Raw genomic sequence first — 26006 nt, 5'->3', positions numbered from 1 at the left:
ATCAGAGCTTAATACCTACTCAGCCCAAACTTGTCGCTGTTATTTCTCTGACACACTTCAATTTGTAATAATCAATCTCTGACTCCATGTTCAGATGACTTTTCAGCCCAACAACCCCATTTCAAACACAATGGAGTATTTCCACAGATTGCTGAGTTGCTACACATTGTCAATCAATCTGGCAACCAAAAGCCATAATCCCCATCTTGTTCATTTGCTCACCTCTCCCTCCATACTGCTGATTCTCACTAGCTCATTGAGGATCAGTAAGGCACCATGGATTCGGTCATCACGGTTCATTCCTTTCTCTTTGGCCAAAGTCTCATCAAAGCCCTTCTCAGCCTCTTCATATGTATGCTTGGGGGAAAAGAAAAAAAAAGTATCAGTGATCATGCAGAAACAAAGTAGTACTACCAGTCAAGAGTTACTGATGTCCTGTAATTTTCCAAGAGTAGCCATTAACCTCAACTGAGTAATAACTGAGTGTAACACCACAAAATTCAGATTCACCCAGAAGTTGTGGACTCTGTTGCAGAGCATTTTTAACAGCACTAATCAAACAGCCAGTCAACGATGCCATGGTATAAACTTAGTCAAATATGTGATGCAGATACTGATGACGAGGAATCCAAGTTCACAACATTTGACATTATGAAGCTTGAATTCATGTGACAGGCAGCAAAGCTAAGGTTCAAACAAAAGAATCCTTACCTTTTTCTGCTCATGTTTTATCTACACTAATAAAACCATCTGCTAGTAAGAGATGACAATAGATAGATGATTGCATGGCTGCAAAACTAGGTCAGGCCCAACAGCTGAAAACAGAGAGACAGAGCAATGGATTCTTGATGGAATTAAGTCTCTTGCTTACTTTTACAGTGGGCTAAAGGTACTACTCATTTTGTAAGCCATTGTATTTTTCAACCCTTTCAAGGGGAGGCAGTTTTCTACTGACAATCAGACATACTGACATAGGTGACACAGGTTCTTATCTTAGACAGCTCTTCTAAAAACTGGCACTTGATCATTTGCATTGCATTATGAGGAGCTGCTTCAAAACAAAGTTATTTTCTTACTCTGTACCACTGGGGCTTCTGCATCTCTTTTGGCTCCCGTTGAGTGGTGAGGATAAGGCAGGCTCTTAAGGCAGAAACAGCTCCCTCTCGGATGGCCTGTTTGGGATCCCACACAGCCACAAATATATTGTCAAAGAACGGCTGCACTTGTTGGAAGAAGAAGGTAGGCACGCTGATTGCCAGCTCACGCAGGACAAGAACCTAGAGGTGGGGAGAGAAACAGTAACAATCTGTGAGGATGAGCATCCATAGACAAACCTCAATTCCTAGACCATAGTGTCATTTATTTAGACTGTTAATGTCTGTGAGCCTGAGCTGTTTCCAGCTCTATACTTTTACAGTTCCCAGGACAATGGTGTCTCAATCTTCTTTAGTCACTGGGCTAAGGTAGAAGCAATGAAGCAGCACTATATCCGTCATGAGAGCATCACAAATTCTCAAACATGGACTGGCAGCCATTCTGATCCTGATCAGAGCTTTTCTACAGCTTTCTGTGCACATCTCCTACCCCGGCTAACTAATCCTAACCATTTTGTTCCAAGACAGGTGAAGATAAAAAAAGATCACTTACAGCTGCATGTCTTCGACCTTCATTCCTGTCAGCTCCCAGCCATTCCAGAGCTCGTTTCACCTCAAACTCCACATACTCAGCTGTGAACGTGTCACCAGCCATCGCAAGCCGCCCGATAGCCTTGGAGGCCATCTCCATTACAACAGGGTCGTTGGACGGCAAGAGGTTCCTCAGGTAGTTGGCAAACCTGCCGATACGGGTGGCGTTACCTCCTTCAACACCGATAAGGCTTGCTGTAGAGAAAGGGAGCAATGCTGTAGGTTCTCCCTAAGAGTCAGTGAGGCAGACAGTAGGCAATCCCTGGATGAGAGTTAGTATTCCCTATCTGTTCCTTAAAGATTCCCACTAACTCCTCCTAAACTGAAAATCCACAGGAAAAAAAAAAATAATCAAGCAATAGGAAAGGGCCACCATTCTTTTGAACCTGAACTTGTTAAATGGGCAGGAAAATGCATCCAGTAGCTTCACAGATTTTCCCCATTTTTAGTTTAAAAAGAGAAAAAAAAAAATCCACCCTGGGATCACAGACCCATTCCCAATAGAAAGGCATCCATCCACATGCAACTACTACGGCTGGTCCGCCTCAGTACAGAAGTCAAAGACTGAATGGACCAAGGAAATTGCTCTCCCCCTCAGCCCTAGACATGGTCTCTCCTGGCCAGGGTGGAGGCACGTTGGCAGGCAGCAGTGTGGCAGAAGCTTTCACTGCCGGTGCCTGGGTTGTACCTGCTCTGTAGATTAAGAGGCCATCAGTGTCCAGGGTTGTCAAGCCGGCACCTTTCAACAGCACTAAATTCACAGAAACAATTTTAAAGTGATACTGTCAGCTTAAAATCAGATGTTGTCAACAAAGATTTCTCTAGCTAAGGGACTTCCGCTGTCTTCAAACAGGTTGGAATTGGATGATTATGTGTGTGAGCCTAAATCATAAGCACCTCCTATTTGGTTATTAAAGAAGTAACTGCTACAATACAGGCTACTTGTGTGGAAGGCAAAGTATTTATGCAAGCTGATTTCCCTAAAAGTCAAGATGCAGGCAGCTCTGCCATGTCACAGCAAAAGCACAACCAGAGCAACTCGTGGAGCAGCTGATCAGAATCAAAGCAGAAGATTTGTGAGCCCCTCCCAGGGATGGAAGCAGCTGTTATTGAGCCAGGTAAGTTTAAATAACAAGAATCAATCTCCTCAGACAGAAGAGAGTTGAGGAAGTCAGCCCACTCTGATACATATAAATGGACAGTACAAACTGTTCTCAGCTGAGCCCAAGAACAGAATGTTCACATGCTCAGCACTCACATTTGATGCTCAAGTCCCGGAAGAGCTCAGGGCCCATTAAGCACCAGGTTTTCAGCCACTCTCGGCAAGCGCTCAGCAGCTCCCATGCTGACACTTACAGACAGATTTTCAGAGCCCAGCAACTAGCACACACCCAGCATACTGAGCAGTCAGACATAAGGCACCAATAAGAAAAGCTCGTTCCTTTTGAAAATCTGTCCCTAAAGACAGACACATGAAGAAAAAACTCACCATAGGAATTAAGCACTTTCACTCACCTATAGCCAGAATGCCACCCTTCCTTTCATTTGCATCAGAGCTAGAGACCAGCTCAAATATGTGATGGTTCAGCTGATCATAAAACCTTGTAGATTCCTCTTGACTCATCTGTAAAAGCAAAAAGTTCAAATCAGCTTTCATCATTCTTTCCCTGCCCCCAAAACCTCCATAAAGACAATGCTTCTTACATCACTTAAACAGAAAGAAATTCAATCAACCATATATTACAAACACAAAACAGTCTCTCTTCTTTGTGTCCTAGATGTGTCAAGTTTATTTATTCAAGTGCTTGACCACCCATCTGTGTCACCAACTCACTCAGCTCTCCTCCATGCTGGGGCAAAGATAAGCTCCCTGATATGCCCCACCTCCTCTCTAAGACCAGCTTCCATATTCCAAAAATCTCCATCCCCAAAGTACCCACACTCATATGATAAACAAGGATAAATGATCTCATTTGCAGCACTCACTTCACGGAGCTCCATGGTGACATAATGCTGCAAGTCCTTGGCAGCTTTTGCCCTCGTCTCTTCACTGCGACTCTTCAAGCCATTGGCAAATTGCTGGAGAATGGACACAGTGCCCGACATGATGGTGGTATGTTGGGGCTCGGGGGCATCAAGTCCTGTAAGTTCTTCAGAAAGACACTTTTTTTAACTTCTTTCAGCTATTGAAATCTCTGAGCTTCTTTCTTAATGCTGCCTCTGCTGCCTGTTTCCAAAACGCACATCCCATTGCATGCAAGGATGCTGTATGCCAGTAGAGCATAAAATTACAAGTAACAACCATATTCCTTAGGCCTTACAACCCTGTGATAAAACCGTATCACCACACAATATCTTGACTGCCAGCCTATTTGCTTTCTAGTTGCTCAAATACCGAAATATGCTCCAGTAGGTCAGGTGCCCGAGCCCATGGTGATCTAATTCTAAATCAAGGGTCATGCAATAGCTGAAAAATAGCACGGTCAGATTAGGGTTTGCAATTACCCTCTAAGCAGGCACAATCATTCCCATGATTAGATCATTATCGTGTCTGACTCCTCCTTGAACACTTTCATCCAAGTTTCTCCACAGAAATTCTAGCGCTATGCCACCACAAGAAAGGCTCAGCACTCCGGGCCTAGCAAGTGTTACATTCTCCAGTAGATATTTAGAGATGGGAAGTCTACTTATAGCAACACCAATCATTGCAACAAGATGTTTACTATCATAACATGTAACCAAACTTTCTCATGAATCTTTTTTTATGTGGAAAATATTTTAGAGGTTTGAACCCCCCAATTTCCAGATTACATAAGCCCGAACCGACCACTTGACAGAAGGGCCCACAGCCGCACAAGGCACCAAAACTTCAGCTCCTGCTTCCCCAAATATCCCCCACGCGGTCACAAAGATCCGCCGAGATTACAGCGTGAGGGGGCTCCAGGGCTTCCCCGCGGCTGGCAGCCAGGAGAAGCTCCCCCGGACGAAGCGAGCAGCCGGCGGCTGCGGCCCCATCGCGGCCGGCGGGGGTGCCCCCGCGCCGGGGCTCCCTCACAGCCGCACTGACAGAGGGACGCGACAGCCGGCGGGCGGGAGCCGGCAGGCCCGAGCCCCCGGGGGATCCCGCCGCCGCTGTTCCACAGGCCGGGAGCGAGGGAGGGGTGAGGGAGGGTGAGGCAGGGCAAGGCGGGCGCGGGGCCTCTGGCGGGAGCGCGGCGGGGGGGCGCGGGCAGGCTGCGCCGGGCGGGGAACCGCGGCGCGGGGCCGAGGCGCCCGCGGGAGCGCCGGTGCCGCTGACAGGGCGCAGGGCGCCAGCCCGGCGGGCATTGAGGCGGGAGTGCGCGGGGAGGGAGGGCGGGCCGTGACGGCGGGGCCGCGGCGGGAGGTGAGGGGAAGGGGAGGGCGATGCTGAGGGGAGGCTCCGGAGCCGCACTCACCGCCTCCGCCCCGACCGCCGCCGCCGGCTCCCCCGCTCCGGGCCCCGCGCCCTCCCCTCCCCCGCGCCTGCCGGACCGGCGAGCCGCTGCCGGCCAATAGCCTCCCAGAGGGCTTTTGATAGGCACCGCCTCTGACCAGTAGAAAAAGAGAAAAAGGGAAAGAGCGCTCGCAGCTCCACCCCTTCTCCCAAGGAGCCGCAAGGAGAGACTGTCTCCTCCTGGCCAATCATCAAGCCAGTCGGGAGCGAGTGGCAGTAGGGTTGACCAGTAGAAAGGCAGGATATGCTCGATTGGTGAAAAGTCCCCCCTAGGCCCGCCTTCCAGGCGCTGGCTGGCTTCCGCCCTGCTGTAAAGCCAGTGAGCTGTGTGCGCATGCGTGGAGGGAGCAGTGCGGTGCGGTGCCGCGCTCGGTGTGCGTCGCTGAAACGTGTCCGGCTGCCCGTGACAGGACCAAGGGCAGCCGGGGCGGTGCCCGTCTGTAGGCGCTCCGTTCCCGCCATGGCGCGTATAGCAATGGCGGGGCGTGCTTCAGAGTGACATCCCTCGCAGCCGCGCGTGACGACGCGGGCCGTTTCATGTTCACGCCGTGCTCCGGGAGGTGCTGGCGGGTCGCTCAGGCGCTGCTCCGGTACGCGACCCCTCGGCGGAACCCCCTGCGCCGGGCGGGGGCGGTGAGGAGGGGCGGGAGCGGCCGTTGCGCGCAGGCGCGCGGTAGGCGGGCGGTCGGGGCGCGCGCGGGGCGCGGGCGGTTGGGGCGGGAGCCCGTCGAGCGGGTAAGGGCGGCGCGCGCCGGGAGGCGCGCGCCTCCCCCTCAGGCGCGGCCATGGCGGCGGCGCCCCCTCCTCCCCGCTGGGCCCCGCGGCGGCGGGCGGGCTAACGCGCGGCCCTTCCCCTTCTAGGTGCTGCTGCGGTGAGACGGGGCGGCGGGGAGAGCATGGGGCCGGGAGAGCTGGTGCAGAAGATCAGCATTAACGCTGAGAGCCCCCGGGGGAGCGAGAGGAACGACTCCGGCGTCGCGCCGGCGGGCGCTGAGAGGGTCCCCCCCGGCACCTGGAGGCAGAAGTGTGCGGCCTACGTGCTGGCGCTCAGACCTTGGAGCTTCAGTGCCTCCCTCACCCCCGTGGCCCTCGGCAGCGCTCTGGCGTACCGGGCCGAGGGAGCGCTGGACCCGGGGCTGTTGGTGGGGAGCGCCGTGACTGTCCTGGCTGTGCACGGAGCCGGCAACTTGGTGAATACCTACTACGACTTTTCCAAAGGCATCGATCACAAGAAGAGCGATGACAGGACTTTGGTGGACCAGATTTTGGAGCCTCAGGACGTAGTCCGGTTTGGAGTCTTCCTTTATACTGTGGGCTGTATCTGTGCTGCTGGGCTCTATGCGGTCTCAACACTGAAGCTGGAGCACCTGGCCCTGATTTACTTTGGAGGACTTTCCAGCTCCTTCCTTTATACTGGGGGTAAGTGCTGTATCCCGTTTGCTGTGAATCTGAATGTAAACGTGACAGAATTAGCTGACTTGTCAAGGGCTTCCACAAGATGCAAGTGGTCTATCTAGTTAACCACCATAAAAATATTTGGTGGTGTTTCCTGGAGTACTGGTACATAAACTTGTGTTCTTTGCCACTGATTGTTGTGGGAAGGTGTGGGAAGAGGCACGCTGAGTTCTTCAGTTGGAAAGTGGTGTTGAGATGTTATTTATGTATATGGTTTTAGATACTATTGCTGAAATCTTTCATGATGTATCTCGTATCCCTCAGCGGTATAGCTCATTGCATATGAGCTTTTCCATTGGTGAAATCTGTTATCTTGTTTTGGAATGTTTTGTTGTTATTCTCTAGATGGAGTTTCATTATGCATATAGAACAGTTTGCGTTTGTTCTTAATAAGAGGATACTTTTATTGTCTTCTTGTGTTGGGTACATACAAACATAATTATTAGGAAAAGAAAAACAAACTCAGTTTTAAATCATCAAACTTTCAAACAGTTGTGTTTCCTTGAAAGAACCTTGTCAGTTTTGCATTTTGTTCTGAGCATTTTATGTATTTCTTTAGGATCAGGTTCTAGTATGCGTGATCACACTAAAGAGTACCTTATTTCTATACATTTCTGCAGAAACAGGTACTTCTTGATGCGAAGGTGGGTATTAGAACCTGGCCCTTAGTTTCTGTTACATTGTTTGACTGGAGAAATTCAGAAGCTGTATTTCCTTTGTTATCTTTGGAAAAAAGAGAAAATATGCTTCTCAGCCATAGCTACATGTGCGTTGGTCGTTGTACAATATTTGTGTGGGAAGGGCTGGTCTGTTATATTATCCATTCTATTCTGTCATGTCAGTTGTTTGACGATGCTTCATTTTATTCTTGTGTCTTGCCACAGGAATTGGATTTAAATATGTTGCACTTGGAGACGTGGTGATCCTGATCACCTTTGGGCCCCTGGCTGTCATGTTTGCCCATGCTGTGCAGGTTGGGTATCTGTCTGTCTCACCACTGCTCTACGCTATCCCACTAGCTCTCAGTACTGAGGCCATCCTGCACAGCAACAACACACGAGACATGGAGTCTGACCGGCAGGCGGGTATTGTCACCTTGGCTATCCTCATCGGCCCTGCGTTCTCCTATATTCTCTACACCGTGCTGCTGTTCTTGCCCTACCTGATTTTCTGTGTGCTGGCCACACGCTATACCATCAGCATGGCGTTGCCGCTACTCACCATCCCGATGGCATTTTCACTGGAGAGGCAGTTTCGGAGTCAGAGTTTCAACAAAATTCCTCAGCGGACAGCCAAGCTCAATCTCCTCTTGGGGCTTTTCTATGTTTTTGGTATTACTCTGGCACCAGCTGGTGCTCTGCCCAAACTGTAACAGGAGCTGTAGAGTCAGGCCCCAGAGTTCAGTTTTAATGCCAATTAGCAGTGGATGATGTTGGTAGATGACCCATTACGGACAGTGGGAAGAATGGAGTGACTGTCTTGCGCTGTTGATTGTATGTGAATTTTATCATTTCTGGTCTTGGTTAGCTTGTACAACAGACTTTAAGAATTTGTCAGTTCTTCGGAAGGGGTGAACTGTGCAGCTTTGCTTCAGGGGAGCAAGGTGACGTAAGGACAAGGAAACGTTTAAAGAACCTCATCCTTCTGCCACTGAATTCTTTCACTGTCAACTCAATGAAAGTAAGATTGAGCCTCAAATACAAACTCTCCATTTCCTTCACAAGCACAGTGATTGCTCTTATGACTCCTTTTCTTACCATGGTTAAGGAGTCCAGTGGCTCCTGTGTGGTAAACAGAAAACACTGCCAAATGTTAGCATCACAGTGATGTAGGTGCTATTACTTTACTCCCTTGTGAGCATAGTTCATCTTCATCTGTTGTATGTTTTAATTTTTGTTGGTTTTTTTTTTCCTAGCCAAATTTTGAGCTTTTATTTCCAAGCACCCTGAAATGCACTAGATACTAATTCATTAACTGTTGCTTCTGCTTGGTCCTTATAGTCTAGAAATTTCAAAGTTATGTATCTCTGTGGGATGTTAGTGCTAAACTGGAGCACAAATAGCCCACTGCACAAATTTTAAGCCAAAACCAGTAAATTTATATTCCGCTATGAAAGCTGAAGCTGTAAATGCAAATGATGCAACTGAAAAGCCCTCAATGCATAGAAAAAGAAGTGGTTTCAATTTTTGCATTTGCTTAGAATTTATTCTCTGAAATGACAGCCTTGGAGTTAAGGGGGAGCCGACAGAGTGCCAGATTTCTCTGGCTGGATATGGATTAATGGATACATGAGTGGAAGAACAAATTCTTAGTTTAAAAAAAATATTTTCTCAATTGTCATTCTCTGTTTATTTAGAGGCCCAGAGTATTATAGGCAAATGTCTTATTATAAGAAGCCCAGTTGAGCAAAGGAGAAAGATACAGGGTTAGAAAAAAGAAATCAGGATTATTGCATTGGCTCTGCATAAAAATTAGGACTGGAAACAGGAAGAAACCATTTTTGTTAACAAGATTTTTCCTAATAGAGTCCAGAGTTTGTGTGACTGAATCACATTTAAATGTTAAGCTAGCTCTGAAGTGCCTCACCTCTTTTCCCCCCCCCCCCACCTACACCTTATGATGTTGTTTTGTTTTCTCCTGCAGACCTTGCCACTTGATATTCATGTGGCCATTTGGAGAACTGATTGTTTCAGCAATTATGTAGCAGTGTGAAAAACATGCCAAACACAACTGAGAAAAAGTGTGACTTCCATTGCAAAGATGAATTTGATCTGTACCATGTTAGTCGGTGGTAATTGAGTTATCTTCTGTGTTGAAGAAAAAGTATCCATTTCCTGTATGCAGGGTTTTGGTGAAAAGTTTGTTTATAGGAGTTGTGGAAAGCTTCAGAGGAATTGATACAGGTGTTGAACTAGAGCTGCTGGTGCTTGGAGCACAACCTTGCTTTTGAACCAAGTGGGAGTGTGCTAACCACTATATGAAGGGCTTTTAAACATGAGCAATAAAGTAGCAATAAACTAGCATGGTGTTATCCTGCATCTGTCACAGGTAAGTTCTGCCCTTGTGGTGTTCATCTGAAAGTGCTGAGTGTTATATTAGTGGAGTGTACTGACAGCAGTAAAGCTGAGTTGATGGCACAAGATTACATGGTATAGGTAGTTAAGTGGCTGGTTTTATGGCTTCATGTTATCCACTGTTACCCAGCTGTTGGTCTCCTGCTTTACAGCTGAGCTGTAGTCAATGAGAATGATTCTTTGCAGGCGTATCTTATGAGCCACAGTTTCATCTTTTATTAAAATTGGGCAAATGATCTCTCTAATCTGACTAGGCACAAGACAAGAGGAGATGGACTTCAGCAACTGTGTGCTGCTTTCTACAGCAAAATACTTGTTTAGAGTAGAAACATGAGGAGAAAATGCAAAAGTTCAGCTGAGCGGGATGGAGGGAGATATCTAGAAGGTTTTGGAAACTGTTTTCCATACAGAAATACACAACGCAGTGTCCACTGTTAATTCTTTGTGGACCTACAGAATAAAAAAGAGCCTGGCTCCGAGACCCACTTCACTTCTCTGCAAAGCAAAAACTTTTCTAGGGATGTGGACTGAGCTGGTGAATCTGTTAACCTTGCAACTGGGGATATCTGGGTTTATTAGGTTAATCCCAGTATGGCTTTGTTGTTACCCTTTGTAGCAGCTGCGTGCTTTATTTTATCACAGCTTGTTCTTGCATAGCTATCAGTTTAAAACAATGGATAGTTATCTTTTTCTACTCCTTTTACATAAACTAGAGTACTCAAGCTAAATTCCTTCAGGTAACTAATACTTGGCTCATGTCTTTGATAACTGAAATTGTAACAGTGGAAACATCTAGGATATGATCATTGGTGGAGTAGTGTGTGTAACTAATTGTATCTAGGTTACCCTTTACTAGAAGGGAAAAGCCCCCTGTGTAGGATGTCTTCTTACTGCTGGAAAGGACCAGTGCTTTTTCTTACAGAGATGAAGGAAGAGCTCACTAGTACATGTATATGTTTGTGGAACACTTTTCAAGGTGGGGGGGTTCAAAGCATTTTAATAGTAAGAATGAGATGAAAATTTGGTAATTCCTTACTAGCAGATGCTGGTTGCCTCCAGTTCCCTGTCTGTGAAAAACAATATCATTCCAGGTTCTTAAGGGTATTAATAGTAAATAACACATTCTTCACCATGGCTTTGAGGAGGAGATCATTTAACTTCTCTGTGTCTCAGAAAACAGCTAATTTTTGCCTACCTCACAGGGATGCTGAGCTGACATCATTGTCATAGAGAGGTTTGAAAGTAAAAAGTGCTCTATCTCTGTGTGCTTTCCAAAGGCATGTTAGTACTAGAAAACATTTTAGGTATGAACTAACCTAACAGGTGACTTAACCAATGTAAGTAGACCAAAATAATCTCCACACAGACATTGAGTGGTAAGAGAGGTTCCTTTATTGGTTGGTTTTGTGATGAGGATGCTGGGTCTCTTTCTCTACCCTTCTCTTCCCCGTCTGATGCCACTTTCCCAGAATATAAACTTTTAAAACTTCTTTCAGGTCTCTCTTGATGAACTGTGTTGCAATGTGATGAATCTACACCGGTAGATGAATAGATCTGTAGCCTATCTGTTAATGTGTCCTAAAGCACCTCCTGGCCTTTCTTCTTATCCAATAAAGTGTCTGAATGTTATTCTGTTAATTATGCTGTGTTTGATTATTTTATATCACTCCAGTTGTATTTTTGCACCTTTATTAGAGCATCTTCCTGGAAGGAGGAGGGTCTTTGTCTGCCATGTTTATAGTATAAGTGCATGAAAGATCATATTTTTTTGTGTAAGAGTCCTTTTATGAATCACATAGTCCTGTCCTTCCATATCATCGGGTAAAAAGTTCAGTGGCAGTGGTCATCTCATACTAATGGCAGACTTCAGAGTAGTTTTGGTATTTTCATCAATGAGCAGAATTTTCTTTGATGTCATTTTCTGTGCCATGTACTGTTCAGCATTTGTAAGGAGGTTTCAGCTGAACTTTTAATCTTTTTAATAAAGATGAACTATTTCATCCTCACCTGTGTGGTCTGCCATTCTTGCAGTGCCATGGTCTCTGCTCCTGACCTGTAATGATTTTATCTGCTCTGTAGGGCTGTGATAGCATAACACCTCCCCTGTGTGTGCCATAAATGAGCCTAAAGCATGGTTTGAAATTTTCCTGTCTTGGCCACTGGTGCAGTCTACTATACAAATGTATGTACAATTAGCTTAAGGAGACTAGGAAGCCTTATTTTTCTTACATGCTTCATGGCGCTCTTTTTCATATGTGGTTAAAGTGGTTTGAAGGGTCTCGAGAAGGCTTTTCGCTGTGCAGCCTTTCTTGTCTGTGATGCACATAGCTGAAAACAGATACAAAGAAGACTTGATGTGTGAGGGATTTGTGAAACATTATTTCAGTTTTTGCTTCTAGTTTAAAATCCGTGTGAGTAGGAGAATGGAGAAAGTTCTTGCAGTAAAGTTTAGTGACTATAAACCATTGTCTGCTTTGAAGTCATTTCCTGTTTGGGTTTGCAGGACATCCCGTCATTCTAAGACAGCTAGGCCTGGGAAATATTTTTCAGCCTTTCTGAGGTGCAGAGTGGGCCCCCAGGTCATAGCATTTGGAGATCGTTTTAGAGGATAAAATGCAGAATAGCATGGCATCCAGATACACATGGGCTGTACTCAAGGATCCTCACAAAGAAATTTGATAACGCTCTTTTTCTGAATCTGCAGAAGCCGGTCTTCTGAGTATCCTTTAGCAAGACAGCATGTTGGGTGTTTTGTTGCTACTGTAATTGTTCTGCACTTGCTCTTAAAACACACCCTAATGCTTTGTCCTGGTAGCAGGCCGAGTCTGTTAGCAGTCAGCTTAAACTCATTTTAAAGAAACTGAACCTCTAATAGAAAATGTTGAGAGATTTGAAATTCATGCAACATTGAATGCTTTTTTGTCCAGTGCCTGTCTAGCTGGAGGCTGTAATTCTGATTGTCCACAGATGGCAGCATTGCTCTTCCATCACTGCTGCAGCACGCTGCGGTACCTATGCCCTAGGCTGAGAGATCCTCTGCCAGGCAGACAAGGGCCACTGCAGAGCACTAGGATTGTCCTGATACCCTTGACCTTGTTCCACAGTCTAAAAAAACCTGATTTCCCATGAGAGAAGTGGTGGACCAGATTCTGGTGTTGCTGCTCTTCTGCTGTTCTAAGAGGTTGATCCAGAATCCTAGGTCCAGTTTTTATTGAGTGGCAAAACGTTTTATGCAGCAGGCTGTATTGTTATTGGAGAGGGAAGGAGAGGCGTCCCTCCTGCATTTATGGTTTTAGGGGTTGTGCAGGCTCAGGCCACTGCATTGGTCAGCACTTCCTTCTTATTTGGGAGGATTTTTTTACAGCCATGACAGCTAGGAGGGTTTTTTCGTGGGGTTCTTTGTTGGTTGGGTTGTTTGTTGTTTTTTTTTTTTCCCTCTCCCCTACAGCCAGTGGATCAAAAATCTTCAGGACAGTAGAGAAAGGACACTTTCCAAACATGTACTTAAAACGACCTCATTTTTTGTCTCTACAGGAATTCATGTTAGCTGTGTTTGCAAGAATTTTTTAGTGTTTGTCTGGTTTTACCTCATTGGGTCTCCTTTGGTGTAAGAAAACTTGGAAGGTAAATGGCTGCAGATGATTATGTCTTGACAGATGCTTCTGGCCCAGGCAGGTAATGGCAGAAACAGCCATTTGAAGAAAGCCAGTCAGCTCTGTCTTATGTTTTTAAAGCCTTTACTGATGGCTTAATAAGCTTATTCTGGTCAGATGCTGAGGGATGAGCTTTCAAAAGAGCGTGGGCAAGCTGTGCATCATGGGTAGTACACTCGGGAAAAAATGCAGTGTCTGCACACTCCGAGATGTACTTCTGTTCAGTCAATTTCTTTTAACACTCACATCTTGAATCACTGTTGGAAAATCTTAATACTTTTATAGTGTTTTTAGGAGCTTGGACTATATTCCCCCCATTTCTTGGGTGAGTAGACTGAGTCTCTGCTGCTTAATCAAGGTCATGGTCCTTGGAGGAGAGTACATAAGGGTTCTCCTTTCCAGTCTGGTACCTTAATAGCTAGGCCTTTCCCCTCACATATTGGTTTGTCTTTTAGGTCATCACTGGTGGATTATATTTTATTTAAATCACCTTTCATTGCTTTATACTTGGAGTTTTGCACCTGGTGAATTACATATTTAAGGAATGAAATGCTGCTCTGGCTTTTTAAAACTATTTTTCATTTTAAGCTGGAGCTAAATATCTAGCCAAGTTCCTAATAAAGATTAAAATCTATAGCTCCCAGAACTGCAAAAAATTCATAAGTTTTATTAAAACCCAGCATGGCTGGCTTATTGCAGCTGCAATGTCTAAAGGACGTCTAAAGGAAACAGGCCCAGCACTGGATAGAATAATGCCCATGCTTTACTGTCTGAAATGAGGTTTTTACTCTTCTGTGTAACTTAGAGTAAGACCCAAAATGAACATGTTAATCAAGTTTTCTTTTGCACATTCTTCTGATGGTAACTCTTAATACTATCAGTGCTTATCCTTTCTGTATAGTTGCCTTTCTATATAGTTAGGTCACAGGAAAGCCCATATTCTAATCCAGGTGTTTCGGTGGCCACATGAATTTGTCTGAATGAGAAATACCTGAAGGACATAGTCCAGCATTCCTTTGGGGTCAGCTGAGAGAGTGTGACTTGCTTCAACATTCAAGTCTCACTGATCTGCAGGCACAGTGGGTTACCCACCAAGGTATCTATTCCCTTGGAAGGAAACCTGTGCCTGGGCATCTGTCCCAGACTTCATGCATGCCCTGTCTTGGGAGAGAAGTTCACACACTGGAATTCACAACCTCTGCACATGAAGACTCAAATGTTTTTTAAAAACAGAACAAATCCAAACAAAACTATAACCCATGACTGTCCTCTGCTGACTTCTCCTCAGGCTGCCAAGGCCAGAGTGGTTTGAAGAATTAAAAATCTATGGCACGCTTGTGCTGCTTTCTTATGAAAACAATGAGGAGGAGAATCTGCTCATTAATCAGGTGGCTCTGTCAATAATAAATCAAGATGAACGTGCTGGCTGAGAGATGTGTCACATAGGCAGTTTGTCAGGGAGCAAGGAGAGCAATGAGAATCTCGCTAAAAACCAGGATCTGGCATGCTGCTCTAAGAGCTTGAAAGTGTTGAGAGCTCAGCAACGGGAGAAGAGGTTAGGGTCTACCTCCTACAGTCTAACTCTTAGTTGGCACCTTTCAGATATGTATCCTAGCCTAGACTAATACCAGGCATCTCTGCTGTTCTGGCAGTGATTTTAGGTGCTAATTGAGGTGGGAAATCCTGGCATCTGCTCTTTGTTTTAGTGCTAGTCAGCGTCCAGTTTGTTAACTGGGAAATGCTGAATAGCCCAGTAATTTTAAGAAAAGCTAGAGTCTTCTTTCTTCCTCCTCTTTTAGGGTAGAATGGAAAGTTCTTTTAGGCAGTGGTTCAATTTGTGTGGGGAAACAGTGCCTTGTCACTGATTTAGCACAAAGAATAAAGACAACACATAATTTTAGGTGTCCCAGTAAGCAAAAAATGAAGGCCTGCTCCCTGAATCAGCTGACTTACTACCGGTAAAGGAGTACACCGAATGCCTGTTCCATATAAGGGTCAAATTCAGTCAGTTTGCATCTCACGCAGTGTTTGCAAATAAGGCTGTGAAACATCATCACACTGTGGGAAATACGCAGTTTCTCAGACTTTGACCTAATGGAAAGAGGGTCTAATAAACCATCTTCCCAGTCTTGTTAGCCATTGTCCCAAGGGTTGACGAAATTACTTCAGATAGATTATAAATTACTTTGTTTGGCATAATGCCACTGTATGCCACAGTTGAATCATAGTTTAACCTGTGGGGGGTAGCTCTACTACTGTATAAGCCTTATCTCTGGTCAATATAAATAAAGGAGAAGTAGGGAATAACATGCTAGAGATTCATGTGCTCTTTTTTGTGTGTTCTAGAGCTCAATAACGCCTTAAGAGTATACTTGGTGCTGTGCCATTCCATTCTTCATCTGGTCTTTCTTCTTCCCTAAATTAGTTCTTAAGTAGAAGTTAATTAGCCACCCAGAAACACAAAGCTTCCTCCCCAGTGATGTGCTGTAGGCTTTATATAAAGTTCCTTTCTGCATTAACCTCCTGCAGGATTCCAGCTTCTTCAAACCTTCGCAGTTGAGGTTTCCAGAAAAAGGTCGAACAGTGTTTGCACATGGATAGGGAGAGGCAGATTAAGGGGAAAAATAAAGAAGGGAGTTGGAGAGGACAGTTATGTATTAATGAACTTCAGAAGCTGAAATCCTGTCTTTGTGCCAAAAGATTTTTCTTTTTTTTCCCACTACCTCACAAGGCAGGAATCACATGCTGTTCTGTGAGCAATAGCGGGTCAGCGTGGCACACAGAGCTTCCCTGCGTCTGTCCTCCTTTCAGCGGTGATAGCCTGAATTCTAAAATCCATATCCCAAATTACCTAGTTTTCAAGGTCATTGGATCCTAGGATTTTAACTTGTTCAAATGCAACAGAAAGGATGAGCCAGGGAAGCTGAACCTAAACTATTCCAGGTTTTTAGTGGTTCTGTCAGTATCCCTGCATAAGAAGTGGATACACAGAAATTCAGGTGTTCTTGAGAAAAAAAAATCTCTTCTATGTAGGGAATTTTAGCATTTTTATATAGTGCTGCTTCTTCCACAGATGCTCAGCATTTTCACAAAGATGATAGTGTGACTCTTACGACTGAAGAGCCTGGGATTTGGAGAAGGGAGGTGACTCGCCCCAGTGTGTGAACTTTGCGTGTGCCTTCTGAGATTACAAGTCCTATGTATTTATCTACTGGCCTACTCCTTGTCCTCTGCAGCACTATGTCCTGGGAAACCATTAAACGGGAAATTGGTCTGGTCCCAGTGTATGTGTGTGTATAGGAGTCTCCAATGTTCATGGCCAGAAACAGCCAAGTTCTAAATTCCTCTGTCCCTTTCTGCAGCCTCTGATCCGTAGATACACGTGTGAGATACACCTATTGACAGAAGAGTACGGGGCTGAAGGCAGCAGCACCAAGGTGTTCCTGCATTCTACGAGGCAGGAAGGGTTGAATACATGTGCATACGTGAAAGTGATGCGCATTCCCGTTGAGAGTTAACTCATCTCCAGATGGTGAAGAAACACATCTAAGTAATTAAGGGGCCCTGAATGTCTCCTGAGGATTGAGATATAAAAAGAAGAATATCAATCTCTCCAACAAGCTAACCCACAGGAGAAAAAAATGATTTTTTTCTAGAGATCTGTGTGCTTTTTTGTGTGGGAGAGAAGGTGTTTCATTCTGACTTGTGTAAAAAGCATCTTACGGAGGAAGAGTTAAAGGGAATAAATGTTTTCAGCATTTACTTCAGCAAGGCTTTGTGCTTTCTAAGGAGAACTGAATTTGCTGTAGATTCTTTCTCTTACATTCAAAACCTGACCGTCCTAGTCGCCACTCTCCTGCTAACAGTTTTGGGGGAAAAACTGAAATTCTGTGAGGCCCTGTCTGTGTATAGGGAAGGGACAGGGAATAGTTGGAGTCTTGTGGAGGTGGTGCAGTAGAAATGTCTATCCTGCAATGGGAATAATGGAAATAGATGATTCAATTTTCATCTGCCAAACAAGAGCTTTAACAGTAAAATTGACCCAAATTGTCAGGCTATGGTGGTGCATATAGAAATGTTGAATTTGGAACTTGTGTAGCTTTGAACAGTTTGGCTGAAATAGTAGCATAAAACACCTTGGGGATGGGACTGACACTGATGGAAAGGGCCACCATCAAATGGTGCCAGTCCAGGTGTGAATGTCATAAACTGGCTCCTGTGACAGGAGGGCTGTTCGCAATACTAGCACAGGCATTTGTAAAATGTCAGTGGCCAAACACAGCCTGTGCCCTATTTTTTGTCCTTGATGTGAAACAGCTGCCCAAAGAGACTATGGTATTCTAGCAGGCCCTGCTTCCCCTTTACGGGGGTGACAGCCCACTTGGACAGGAAAGGACATTTGAGTGCTGGGAGCTTTGACCTCTGCACGTGATTCTTGTCTGTAAAAGATGCAGACAGCTGCATTATTCTGTGTCCTTGTGGTAGTAAATCAGTCTGGGGTCCTTGATCAGTTCAGGGATCAGCTAGAGGAGGAGTCATTTACAATAACAAAGCTGCTGTAGGTGGGCACAGAAGTAAAGGCATGAAGATGAAGGCAGTGCCTGGTGGAAGTCTAATGGTCTTATAATGCATTTCCAGAGCCCATTCCTGGCTGCAGTTTTACAGGTGGCAGCTGAATCAGAGATGGCAATGAAATAGTTTCATTATCAAGTCCTTACACTTCAATTTGCTATAAATTGTTCCAGTCACTGCCAAGTGAGTGACAGTAAAGAGAATCCCTTGGCTTGTTGCCTAGCCCGTGAATATAATTTCAATCAGTGCTCACTGTAGACATCCTGGATGGGCAGAATAGCATGTATATGTAGTTGCAAGGCAGGACCGAAGTGAGCTGCAGGAGCTGTTTATGGGGAACCAAGACTGGAAATAGAATAGGGCTGAGGGGATCTGGCAGAGCTGTCTAGCACTTGCTGGGATGTGTCAGGAGTCCTTCTGATCAAGAGGGAGCTGGCTAGCAGCAGTCCACTGCGCTCAGCCCCTGTCCCTGATGCCCTGCTAGCTCACCGCATCACCTGATGTTAGTCCCTGTGCTTTGTCCTGGAGCAGGGCTCTGCGGCTGATGCTGCAGTTTATCTTACTGCCTCACCAGTTGGGATTCTGTCCTTGCTAGAGTTCAAGGTTGGGCTATAAAAATCTGTTCCAGTTTGAAGTCTGCCATAAAACTAGTTACACGCGAATGGATGTGTTTACCAGGCTGCAGGGGAAAATGAGCTCAACCATTGATAAAGGAGAAAGTCTTGGTTTCTGACAGATATTTTTGTTTGTTTTATTTTCAGTATAACCTTAAAAAGACTATGTATTTTTCTCATGCAGGCTGTTAGCACACTTATTAGAAATTCTTTTTACCTAATGTAGCACACACCTTTGTGGTCCGCGGTGAATTGGAAAAAACTCAGCAAAATGTCGTCCATGAAAGCACTGGTGTGTGAGAGGATTCAGACAAGATCCCTGGCTGCTCAAAAGGTGTAGTTAACAACTTGCAAAATCATCTGTGTACAGTAAGCCTTACCCATATTAAGAAACCAGTGGGTTTGATTTATCTCCAGGAACCACAAGGGTTGAATTTTCTTTTTGCAATGCTCCTTGTGCTGCTGCAACCACTTAGTTACCTGGAATGTAACATCATTTTGTCTGATTGTCCATGGTCTTTATTCCTCTTTTGGTACCCGTCTTTGTCTGGTGTCTCATTCAGAAATGAGCAGTTCATTGAGGATGCTTTCTTTTCCAGAGACACATTCCTTCTCCTTACTCATTGGTAGAGTCCTTGCATGAAATATACAGTGGTTGTTGGTAGCAGTAATACTACCAACGAGGCACCAGATATAACCTGGACTATGAACTTCATTAGCTTCTGTGAAGTGTTCCTAAAACACCATTGCTGATTTTGGCTCCTAATTTTTTTGGTTTAGGACTAGATTTAAGCCCATTGATGTTTTCGGTTTATTTCCTGCTGAGATAGGGATAGTGTGTTTTACTTGCTTTCTGTGTTTTGTTCTGCATGTGTGAAGATGTTTTACAAGAGCTAGCTTGGTTCCACTGTATTTACAAGCTCCTCTGTGCTGCAGCCAAACACTTCACAGTCCTTGAGAGATTATTTTGTGATTTAATATGGGTTCTTTATAAAGAATAGAACACCTCCCCATCCCCCATGCTTTTCTGCCAATGCTATTGCCTTTCAGTGCCATAACCTTGAAAAAAGCTGACAACACAGCAGCAATACTACCTAGACAGCTTATCTTCTGAGCACTTCATGGTGGGCTGCCAGATCTGGGCTGGAGAGGTATTTATCCGGCTCTGTTTAGACAGAGTTTAGCATACAAGCTAGCCAGCCAGCACCCTTTAGAGAATGGACTCTATCATCCTTTGTGTTTGTGGATGTTGTGAGCTGTTGTTTTACAGCAGCTGGGAGAAAGGCATATCCCACTCTCTTCCAGTGAGGAACACAAGACAGAAGCTGATCTATCAGAGCCCAACTTCCCTGTACCTGCACCATCTTTGTTTTTTCCCTGCTGTGATGATTTGCAAATTGTTACCTGTCTCTTGCAGGCAATGCCGGAGCCTGCACTGGATCACGTGATAAAAAACTAATTGGGTACCTTCTGTCCCAGCAGAGTAAACGGAGATCATAACCTTTCAGGGATTAGGAATCCAATTATCTGCAGAAACAGCCACCAGATTGAAATATCCCTTCTAACCTCTTATTGCTTAGTATTCCAAACCTGTACCATCTCCCTGCGCTGGAAACTTCAAAAGTCACCTAATAAAAAAGATTAGAATTACCCTTAAATAGCTTCCATAAAGATTATTATTATCTAGTGATAATTCCATCTCTGAGCCTGTCTTGAGTACTTTCTGGATTCAGATGAGCCAAAGAGAGCTGATGGCTTTAAAAGACTGCACTTATTTACAGGCCCTCTAAGGTGAGGCAGAGAGCTTGTGGGACTAACTGTGCACTTCAAATGCCTAGGAGGAGACTTTCCTCTTTCTTCCCCGCTATTTCATGTTTGATTGATTTATGGAACTCACACTGCATGACAGGACTGAGAACTATCTACGAGAACAAAACTGAAGACAGGGTTGCAGATGCGATAAAAGGCAGCTGCTTCATTATGTTGATATTAGCGAGCATCTGAATAAGCACTTGCCTCGCAAGGTTTAAAATGATTATTGGGTCAAGAAGAGGTTTGCCTCCACAGTGTAGCACAACAAAAGCATTCAGCACTCATCATTACCAGCCTGTAATAGCCGGAGTGAACATCTCTTTCTGCAATGGATGAGAGATGATTTTAGTCTTTGAATCCCCTTCTGACTGCATATGCCAGAACAACAGGTGCCCTCAGTAAGGAGGATTCAGATTCAGTAAGGGGGATTTATTGTCTAAGCAATCTACTTGTTTCTGTTTACAGAAAAAGTGTGTGGCTCTCTGGGTTTCCTGTTTCTTGGATGAGCTCAGATGGATGAATGGGTAGATTTACGCAGTATATAATCCAGTGGAGCGGTATGATATGGAACAAGGAAAAGAATACTTGAGAGACTGAGGGTACAGTAAGGGAATGAGAGTATAAGATGTGATCCAAAAGAGTCTCCGTTTTATACAGAGGCCCAGTGAGGATTGTGTGGACTGAAAGCACATCTGTTTCATAACAGAGGGCTTGCATTTGCCAGACTGCTATTTAAGTATCTACCTTACCTGTAGATTTCTGCAGAAAATTCTGTATGAGCCAGACTTCCACTCATGGTCCAAGAGATGGTAATGAAGGAGGTCAGGAAAGCTCAAGAGTGCGAAATTCCAGCATGCCATGGGAATGTTTCCTTCTACTTGTTTGGTCTGACAGCAGGACAGACATGGTGGGAACCACAGGAACAGAAGAATTGTGAGATGCTGAGATTATTCCCTTCAGCACCACTGCTTGTGATTCCTCCCCATTTCCAGCCTTACAGAACCTGTTCTAGAGCTGAAAAGAGTTTTATGCTGTATTTATTGCTTTTTCATTTTGGCCTTACACATTTTTTCCCAGGTTTTCACTTTCTTGTCTTAACCTGCTGAGTCAGATAATGCATGTCTTTCCCCTTGTTGAGGGACTGAAGGGCAGCACTCCCACTGCAGTCAGCAGAGACAATTGGCAAAGTCAGAAGCATTTCAGGGGGAGTAGTGGGGAGAATTTGGGTTGAGTTGTGGAGGTCCCTTGCAAGCACTATACAGCTTCTATTAATTTCAAATGGAGCACCTCCAGGAAACAAGCACCCTATGAATTGTTGTTTTCTTTAAGTTTTTAGAGAGCAGCACAGAGGTGTGCATTTATTTTGTCGGCAAGATGGAAAATATTAGCATAACAGGCAATGTACAACAGGCTGTTCCTTAACCTGCCCACTGCTTGTTCTCTGTAGGATAGTAGTACATAGTGGGAAGTTTCCCACCAAAGAAGTTAGGAACTTACATAGTTTGTTCTTGTCTGGGTTTTGAGCACAGAGATCACTATGGCCATTGTTTTTTATTAGTTTAATGTATGTTGAAGTCTACAAATAAATGCTAGGACGCAGGTGGAACAGATGAGATGTGACTAAGTTCTTGGATGATTGATAATGAGCAGGGACTGGAAAATCAATTGTGTTAATTCCTGGCTTGTCACTGGGACGGAGAATTAATGAGAAAATCCGTCTAACTTAATGGTATTTACACATTATACAGACTGTGATAAAACTGTCTTCAGGCACTGTTTGGCATTACAATCATGGGATTATTGTAGATCCAGAGGCAGGAACAGAAATCCGCAAGCACAAAAACTCCCTTCACGAACAGCAAACAAGTGATGACATGGACCAGCTAGGAGGGACAAAGAGAAAACAGACAGGCATCATTTTTTGCTTCTTGTACTGTATACTTAAGAATTTATTGTAGAGGCTGTGACATTGGTGTGTGATGATTCATATTGTGTGTGGTGCTGTGCTTGTGATAAACACTATGCCCCGTAGGAATCCTTCCCTCCAGGGGTCTTAAAGCGCTTTCTAGAGAGCAGGGAGGCTGCTCATCTTGCAGTGCAGTGGATTCTAGGTAGCTGTTTAAAACGTTTGAAAGACTTGAGCCCCCATCTTCCTCTGAGTTAGGGAGTGGTCTGCAATTACACTCACTGAGCATGAAGAGTTTGTGCCAGACCAGCAGTAGTATTATGGCACTGAGGGTGAACCAGTGGTGCTAGCTTCCCTACACTGAACTACCAAAAAAGTCGGTAGGAAAGCAGCAGATGCCCGTCAGACTCCTGCAGAAATTTGTGAAGCTGTCAGTAACTCCTCTGCAGGACAGAACACACATGTACCTGCTTGAATGAGTGGGGAACGCTGGTCTTGATCATGACTGACAGAAAAGCGAATCCATCTCCCCAACTGCCTCTTGTCCACCAGGAATTTATCCAGCTGAGACAGCATCAGTATAATTGATGGTATATTACTGAATAAGTCATCCATAAACCTTGTGTACTCAGAACACCTGCATCCCTCTTGCTTTTCTTGTCAACCTCCCTCTCCTTGCTGTTGTGCTTCATATGCCCTCCCATCCTCCAATCTACATTTAAGTATGTCGAGTGCTTAAAATCCCAGCAGCTCCCAAGGCTGTTACAAGGGGAATAAAGGGACATGCTATATAGAGAGTGACACTAAATTTCATTGGTGTTTTCTCTCTAAAGATTTGGTGCAGGTTCTTTTCTTTCCGTCTCAATGTGTCAAAGTCTTAGTTGTGTTGGAAAGTTTTGGAAGAGAATGATAAAAAGTTCCCCCTTCTGAGCGGCAGACAACTACAGGGATGAGAGTCAGAGGAATAGGCCAGACCTCAAATGCCCCCAGAGCTGAACTCTGCTGGTTCTTGAGCTGTCTAGATAGCCTCTGTATAGCTGCCTCTATAGCCTAGAGGTCCCAATTTGCAAATCTAAATTTTTTCAGGAGAATTCCTACAGGGCAAGTCCTGGTTATCTCCTCTAGGTTGTGTTATCCTCAAGTTTTCTACAAGGGTCCTTAAACTTTCAGTGCCTTTCTTTGTATTAGCCAGATCCTATTGCTAGCAAGAGATGTAAGGAGCATCTTTCTGCTACAGTCTGCTTAGCAAGAAAGAGACACAGATTTTTCAATTTCCAGACTGCTCTAGCAAAGATTCCCAGGTTCTCTATTTGCAGGCTTTGAAATTATAGCTGGGTTGGATGCACTATGAGACTTGTCTGATAGTGGTTGTTTCAGAGATCGCAGGTAGAGGTATCCAATATGCTGGTGGGCAATGAGCAGAGTCAGGCTTTTCAGAGCTTTGCTGTGCATAATCTGCTATGAAACAAGAAAATAACACCTAGAATGAAACAATGTGAGACATACCTTTTTGAGATACAAAGGGGTGATCTTTGTCAAAGTTCAGATTTAACTAAATTTTTTCACAGGTGCTCAGTAAAATCCTAGACTCAGGCAGAGACAACCTATTCTGTGGCTATCTTTACATGATGGAAAGGAATTACCACGGTGCCATGAAGAAAAGCAGCTGAGAGCTCCCTAATTTGATCTCTGTCTCATGCATAGGTGTATTTCTCTCTCTGTGTGTTGCCTAACTGGGAGGAATTGATAACACTGCAAAAACAGGATTTCTAGGGTGTGACTGTGTTACATCTGGCAAGAGATGTAAAACTCAGTTCTTCCAGCTCTTAAAACATCCAGGAGAATCTCTCTTAAATGCTGGTATAAATGCACTCGTAAAAGTTGACTAGTTCTGATTCTCTCCAGTGGAGGATAACGGCTTGCCTGCAGCCTCTCAGCTTGACTATGCACCTCCACGTAGCCAGCGGGGAAATTTAGGAGCCGTGTGCTGAAGCGGCCTGCTCAAGGCCACACAGTGGGTTGGTGCTGTCGCACATATAAGACCAGGAAGTGAAACTATTTGCTAGTCCTTTACTTTTTTTGTTTGTTATTCATTTCATGGAGGAGGGAAGATGGGCTTAGAGGTAAGGAGAGCAATAAAGGATCATTCTTTGCCAAAACGCACTGAGAAATCTCTAAGCCCGAAGGAGTTTGCCACTACACTGTTCCTATTCCTCGGAACTCCTCGCAAAGGAAGCAGCTGTCCAGAGTTGCTGTGGACATGTGTCCAAGGTGATTTGGACTTAAGGAATGCATGTTGTTTCCCCTTCTGAATGTAACTGAATTCAGCCCTGACAAAGCCAAATGAGATGGCCACTGTGGCTGCCAACTGTAATTAAGAACAGAATGCTCTCTGAGTGAAAAGAAAGTGAAATCCCAAGCGTTCTTAATTCTCATGATTTCTGACAAGTTTGTGGAAAGCTGGCTCCTTAATCCCTAGGCTATGTTCTGCTTGGAGTCCCCCTGCTTTCATGAACTCCTGCTACGCCTGTGTCACATGAACATCAGACAGGAAGATCAATGAGCAGATTGTGCTGTGCCTACATGCTCTGACATACAGGTGTGGTGTCTCACAGTGCATAAGTACACGTTTGGATGGCCCCAAACTGGATCACTCAGGTGCAGAAAAGACAGGAGTTATGAGGCTGCCGGGTCAATCCGTAATGATGCATGGTCTGCTTGGCTGATGCTCTGAACATTGCTACCAGCAGTAAAAACTACTCTGATATATTGTGGGAGAGGATTCTCAGCACTGAGAGCCTTGAATGGTAAAACTCAGTGCAAGTCTATGCCCACTGCAGTGATCTGTCCTGGGAAGAGGGGCAAAGTGCTACTGAGGGAGAAAAAGGCTTGCTTCATACTGAGTTTTATGTTCAGGAGGTAAATTAAAAAAGCAGCTAGTGGTTAAGGCATTAGTCTGCAGCTTGCAGGCTCATATTAAATCCTATGCTCAGTAGCAGGTTTTGTGTCTGATAGTGGATCAGATGCTTCCCTTTCCTGGTCTCAGTTCCTCATCTGTAAAATAGGGATAATCGTTCTCATCTTGCCAGAGCGTTGTTGTGACACATCTGTTAAGACTGAGGTACATAGATACTGTTCTGAGGAAAGCTTTGTCAGTAATTAAGATGGAAGTTTAGATGTTTTTCTAGGTGATCTCCCCAGGCCTGGTTCTGGGGAAGGGCTTGCTGACAAGAGGCTGAATCAGGACTTCCTTTCTTTTGTTCTGCTCTTGTCTGCAGGGGAATTTTCCCTCCTTCTGTTGTGGGCTTAATCACTGGAAACTCTGTAGTGCATGATAAGACTGTGAAGAAAAAAAAAGATTAAAAAGCAAAAGGATTAAAATCTAAAGGGCTCATCCACTGTGTGCTGTGGAGAATCTGCTCAAACTGAAGCCCCTTGGAGAAACTGCATATATCTCTGTATTAGTTCTGACAAGGAGAATGTCTCTGTGTCTCTATTATTAAGGCTGAGCGACTGTGATCCTGGACCTTGGACAGCACTTAGGCATCAGTTTCTTCAGACCATGGCCTGGAGGGGACCTTGAAGATACGGCATGGAGAGCTGGAAGCTTAAACTGGAAAATCTAGGTCCTGTGTAATAGAGTGTATTTTTTGAGGTTAACTTTGTTTTCTTTCCTGGGGAAACCATGACAAGAGTTTCTCTGCTTTGTTGTTTGGTTTCTTTTGAAAATATCTTAAACATTGTGGACGGATCACAAGCA

At 44.8% G+C, this 26006-nt stretch overlaps 2 protein-coding genes across 8 annotated transcripts in view; one reads left to right on the top strand and one right to left on the bottom strand.

The window, feature by feature from the left end:
• MTOR (mechanistic target of rapamycin kinase) overlaps positions 1 to 5209 on the bottom strand; it is a 66176-nt gene extending 60967 nt beyond the window's left edge. For all 7 annotated transcript variants that reach the window (XR_015704269.1, XR_015704270.1, XR_015704271.1 and 4 more), the window contains exons 1-6: positions 5123 to 5209; positions 3672 to 3835; positions 3201 to 3309; positions 1648 to 1880; positions 1077 to 1277; positions 223 to 357 (exon numbers count right to left, since the gene is read on the bottom strand). Coding sequence is in view for 3 of the 7 variants with exons in the window: in XM_087755222.1 (XP_087611348.1) it covers positions 223 to 357; positions 1077 to 1277; positions 1648 to 1880; positions 3201 to 3309; positions 3672 to 3791 (798 nt within the window). In the remaining 4 variants the exon portion in view is untranslated. The remainder of the gene's footprint in view (positions 1 to 222; positions 358 to 1076; positions 1278 to 1647; positions 1881 to 3200; positions 3310 to 3671; positions 3836 to 5122) is intronic.
• A 302-nt stretch (positions 5210 to 5511) lies between these two features.
• UBIAD1 (UbiA prenyltransferase domain containing 1) lies at positions 5512 to 11695 on the top strand. The gene is made up of 3 exons (XM_009460947.2): positions 5512 to 5750; positions 6022 to 6579; positions 7500 to 11695. The coding sequence occupies exons 2-3, from the start codon at positions 6057 to 6059 to the stop codon at positions 7985 to 7987; spliced, it is 1011 nt and encodes a 336-aa protein (XP_009459222.1). The 5' UTR covers positions 5512 to 5750; positions 6022 to 6056; the 3' UTR covers positions 7988 to 11695.
• Positions 11696 to 26006: the final 14311 nt, after the last annotated feature.

This window comes from Nipponia nippon, unplaced genomic scaffold, assembly GCF_047370975.1.
Source record: "Nipponia nippon isolate SJK-2023a ecotype South Korea unplaced genomic scaffold, ASM4737097v1 scaffold_19, whole genome shotgun sequence".
Classification (NCBI taxonomy): Eukaryota; Metazoa; Chordata; class Aves; order Pelecaniformes; family Threskiornithidae; genus Nipponia; species Nipponia nippon.
The sequence above is the reverse complement of the archived record's forward strand: the minus strand, read 5'-3'. Positions and strand labels throughout refer to the sequence as shown.